The 4,689-nt window shown below is 43.4% G+C and overlaps 1 protein-coding gene across 1 annotated transcript in view; it reads left to right on the plus strand.

Moving 5' to 3' along the window:
- The window catches only part of mef2d (myocyte enhancer factor 2d), a 77,007-nt gene that overhangs the window by 58,302 nt on the left and 14,016 nt on the right, over nt 1-4,689 (plus strand). The window contains exon 6 of the mRNA XM_019863615.1: nt 3,055-3,111. Coding sequence (XP_019719174.1) covers nt 3,055-3,111 — 57 coding nt within the window. The remainder of the gene's footprint in view (nt 1-3,054; nt 3,112-4,689) is intronic.

The raw sequence follows: 4,689 nt of genomic DNA on the forward strand, positions 1-4,689 counted from the left end.
GTGTTTTTTTTTTTTTTTTTGTGGCTGCAATGGATTAATGGCGATTTTATTAATTTCAAAGTAGAATGATGATTTGAAAATGCAAGTATCTGGAGTTGCGAGCAAGGCCACGGAACAAATTCAACTCCGATCTCAAGGCACCGCTGTACAGACACGTCCGTCAAGACTTAATTGTGCAAAGCAGCTGAGAGCAAACGTTCCCCAACGACAACTGCGGCCAATAAAGTCGGCAACACCCGTCTTGTGTTCTTGACCCCCCCACCCCCACCCCCCGTTGCCCTTGGGGCCCCTCTCAGCTGTTGCCCCTCATCTCCCCTATCCGCAGTGGCCCCGCCCAAGTGTCACCGATCTTGGCACCGACCACTCCTCAGAGGTGACTTTGACGCTGGCCAGAGCTTCCCCCTTAAAGCCCATTAGCGGCACATAAGAGTGCCAGCACTAACAGATATCTTCTTGTTTGCTTTCTCTCTCTTTTTTTTTTTTTCCATACCCTCTGGGCTCCATGCTGGCCAAGTGGGTCCAGCTTGCTTGCTTTTTTTTTTCTTTTTTTTAAAACCATTTTATCAGTGTCATTGCAAATGTAAAGAGACTTCCCAAAGGTGACTGGGGATTTTTAGAAACAAAATTAGGTTAAAAAATTGTTAGTTTCCGAGAAAAAAAAAAGAAGGTTTTGAATGTGTTACTGTGCTCCAGCGGGGCTTACATTTTAAGAATGAATGAATACGGTCTACGAATGACTTGAAGTGATTCAAAACTTTAGTTGTAAAAATAGCACAAAAAAAGATAAATCTCTTGCCAAAAAAATGGCTAGAAACAAGCCGAAAGCGTAGTCAAATTGAGTAAGGCGTGAGAGGCTTCAAGGTTCCGTCTCTGATGGCCGAATGGAAATTCAGTGCCATGGATGCGTTTACATTCACCGGTTTGCACTTGATCACACAAACGAGGCTGCATTTGGAATGAGAGCCTTCATGTACGCTCCATTGTTCGTCTGAATTCATCGACTGGTGAAGATAATTTTATTATTGTTAGAAGGACTTGTACATAAACATGGATTCGGGTCAGAATTCTGCAACAGGTTCGCTTGTACGCATCTCGGAGCAAGACATTTCGAGAGGGCTTTTTTTTTTCCCTCTGGCGGCCATCTTGGGAGGTTACACTCGTGCTCTGTGACACACACCAGATGAAAGCTTACAAATCACTGGAGGATGACAACTATTTTGAAAGCGGATGGCAACAGGGTATAAATCAAAGTATTAGCCGAAGAAGCTGTTTAAGTTGTTGCACGGGTGAGTTAATGTTGTACAGCGACCGGTAATGGCGGGCTGCATTGCACACACAGTAACACACAATACGGTGAACTCTTTTTTTTGTTTTGTTTTTTCTACAATGAATAAAGTTTATCCGCGCATTATGGAACGTAATGATGAAGCGGGTGTTGTCAACTTGACTGGTGCGTTGGGCTTGTTGTGCAGGAAACCCACCTCTCGGTCCTGTGACTGTAAAAGCACCAATGAAAGACAGCCGAATGAACGGGACCTCATGTTGCTTATTCAGCCAGGGATGTATTCCATCCCACTTCAGCAGCAAACAATTTGCTATTATTTGTTTCTATGAAAAGCAACGATCAACGTTTGCCTCAAGACCTTAGCTTTGGGCTAAGCTTAGACTCATCCACTAGCTAGCTTAGCTTGCGCATGAATCCAAACCGGCTTGCAGGTTAGTGTTAACATGACATATTCTTTTTATTTATTGTGATCAAGATAAAATTATCTCTCATCACGACTATTTCGAAGGTAACGAAACTTGGCGCTCAGTAAGTGATCACTGTACACTTGAGCCGAAACTATGGAATGGCTATGGAGGTCTGCACGGGAGATGGTACTCAGCTACTTCGCTTGTTGCCGGGTTTTAGTGCTGGTCTTTTTAGATGGGCAAGGATTAGATGGGCATGATGTAGATTCTCCATCCTGTGTTGAAAACCAAAACACCGTCCACTCAAATCGCAGCTCAGGTGACTGTACATCCGGAAGCTTCTTGTGGTCAGCTAATGCTTCTCCTGGAACCCCCTCCCCGCCCCACTTCACCATTGCTCCCCCTTCAGTATCCCCTTTCTTTCCCGTGTGTGTCTGTGTGTATGTGCTCGTATGTATTTGACTCTCAGCTGTTGTGCGTTCGACTCTTCGGGAACATCCACATTGACGTCAGACGGCATTCTCGACATTCCCCAGTCCAGAGTCGCCACATCGCCACCGCATGGACTCCACACGCACACGGAAACACAAACACACAGACACTAATAATACACAGGTGCAATGGAGACTTTGTGTGTGTGTGTGCGTGTGTGTGTGTGTGTGTGTGTGTGTGCGTTCGTTACTGCTTTAATTTAAACTTTTGTAACTTCCACACGAGCTGACTAAAACGCCTTTTGATACTCGCTGCTGACTGATGAGGTTCGTACGTGTGGAAACATCATCAAGCGAAGGCGCACCAAAACAAAAGCCTCTTCAAAAACAACAGCCGGCTGTGAAGTGCCGCCCACACGATTTGCTTGACGGCTCTTCTTTGTGAGACGAACAACTTCTACCTCCCGAAACATGTTGGCTCCCTCCCCCCTTTGTCTGTTATTATATTTTACTCTTCAAGGCGCAACACATTTTGCACTCAGCTTCCACTTCATTCGATAAACCATCAAATGCGGAAATTCTCCTTGTGCAAAAGATATTAATGCTCACTTATGAGGTTGAACTAGTACTCGTGCACTGCGTCACACGGAGACCCGTTTCTAATATTTTGGGTGACATGAGATGGTTCAAATATGCATCATTCAAACAATTAAAGGAGCATCTGCGCGGTTCAAATGTTATCGTTTAATGAGTGAGTTGACATTCTGCACTTCTCGTTTGTATTCAAGCACAGCAAAATTGTCAACCGTGAAATACTTGTATAATGAGACCCTTGATGCGGAGATTAGAATGGATTATTTAAATCTAATATGAATGACCGGTTGAGTTATGCTCCTGTTTTTTTTTTTTTTTTTTTTGTCCTCATCTTCAGTCGCACTCCTCAGTGGAGATCTGGGAAACTCCAACGGAGCGTGCCCAAGTCCAGTCCGTAAGTCAAGTCTATACACACACAAACACGCACGCGCGCGCACACACACACACACACACACACACACACACACACACCCGCGCGCAGTCAGACACGCGAATGCTGTTGAGAGGCAACAGCTAAAGGTCACAGTCCAGAAGACCGAATGTGACGGGTGAACAACAGTTTGATTTGGGTAAGAGAAAATGAAAGCAGTCTTTTGAACTGCGTGCAAATAGCCATCTTGTTTTCTCACTTACTGAATGATTTTAGCTGATTTTGATTGAAGTTAAACAGGTAATACAGAAAAACAAGTATTGTAAAATATTAAAATGTTGTCCCTGAAATGTATATGTTTATCGTTCTAAGTGCGAAGGGACCAATAAAATAAATTATTTTATTCATGATGTACTTTTTTAAAATTAATTGGCCAAGTAATCGGCTACCATAATTTTATTCAGAATCGGCCTTAAAAAAAATCTTCATCCCTCAGTCCCTAAATATGACTGCAGTTTACTGAGTCACATGTTGTGAAACTCTTCTTCGTTTATAATGTCTGGATGACACTGCCCCCGCCGGTGGCCAAGGTGAAGACACCATAAGGAGCATGATGTTCATGGGCATTGTAGCATGAAATTATGAGTCACAAACTGTTTTAACCTTCACGTTCTAGTTAATTGCAGTATGCTACTATTACGCTTATGTTTTTATAAAGTGCAGTATTGTCGAGGCCTATTTTTTTTCAATACAATAACAAGTTGAACATTTTTGATGTTTTTTTTTTTTTTTTGTGGCTGCAATGGATTAATGGCGATTTTATTAATTTCAAAGTAGAATGATGATTTGAAAATGCAAGTATCTGGAGTTGCGAGCAAGGCCACGGAACAAATTCAACTCCGATCTCAAGGCACCGCTGTACAGACACGTCCGTCAAGACTTAATTGTGCAAAGCAGCTGAGAGCAAACGTTCCCCAACGACAACTGCGGCCAATAAAGTCGGCAACACCCGTCTTGTGTTCTTGACCCCCCCACCCCCACCCCCCGTTGCCCTTGGGGCCCCTCTCAGCTGTTGCCCCTCATCTCCCCTATCCGCAGTGGCCCCGCCCAAGTGTCACCGATCTTGGCACCGACCACTCCTCAGAGGTGACTTTGACGCTGGCCAGAGCTTCCCCCTTAAAGCCCATTAGCGGCACATAAGAGTGCCAGCACTAACAGATATCTTCTTGTTTGCTTTTTCCCTCTCTTTTTTTTTTTCCATACCCTCTGGGCTCCATGCTGGCCAAGTGGGTCCAGCTTGCTTGCTTTTTTTTTTCTTTTTTTTAAAACCATTTTATCAGTGTCATTGCAAATGTAAAGAGACTTCCCAAAGGTGACTGGGGATTTTTAGAAACAAAATTAGGTTAAAAAATTGTTAGTTTCCGAGAAAAAAAAAAGAAGGTTTTGAATGTGTTACTGTGCTCCAGCGGGGCTTACATTTTAAGAATGAATGAATACGGTCTACGAATGACTTGAAGTGATTCAAAACTTTAGTTGTAAAAATAGCACAAAAAAAGATAAATCTCTTGCCAAAAAAATGGCTAGAAACAAGCCGAAAGCGCA

The sequence above is a fragment of the Hippocampus comes genome, unplaced genomic scaffold (genome assembly GCF_001891065.2).
Source record: "Hippocampus comes isolate QL1 unplaced genomic scaffold, H_comes_QL1_v1.1 scaffold249, whole genome shotgun sequence".
NCBI classification, from domain to species: Eukaryota; Metazoa; Chordata; class Actinopteri; order Syngnathiformes; family Syngnathidae; genus Hippocampus; species Hippocampus comes.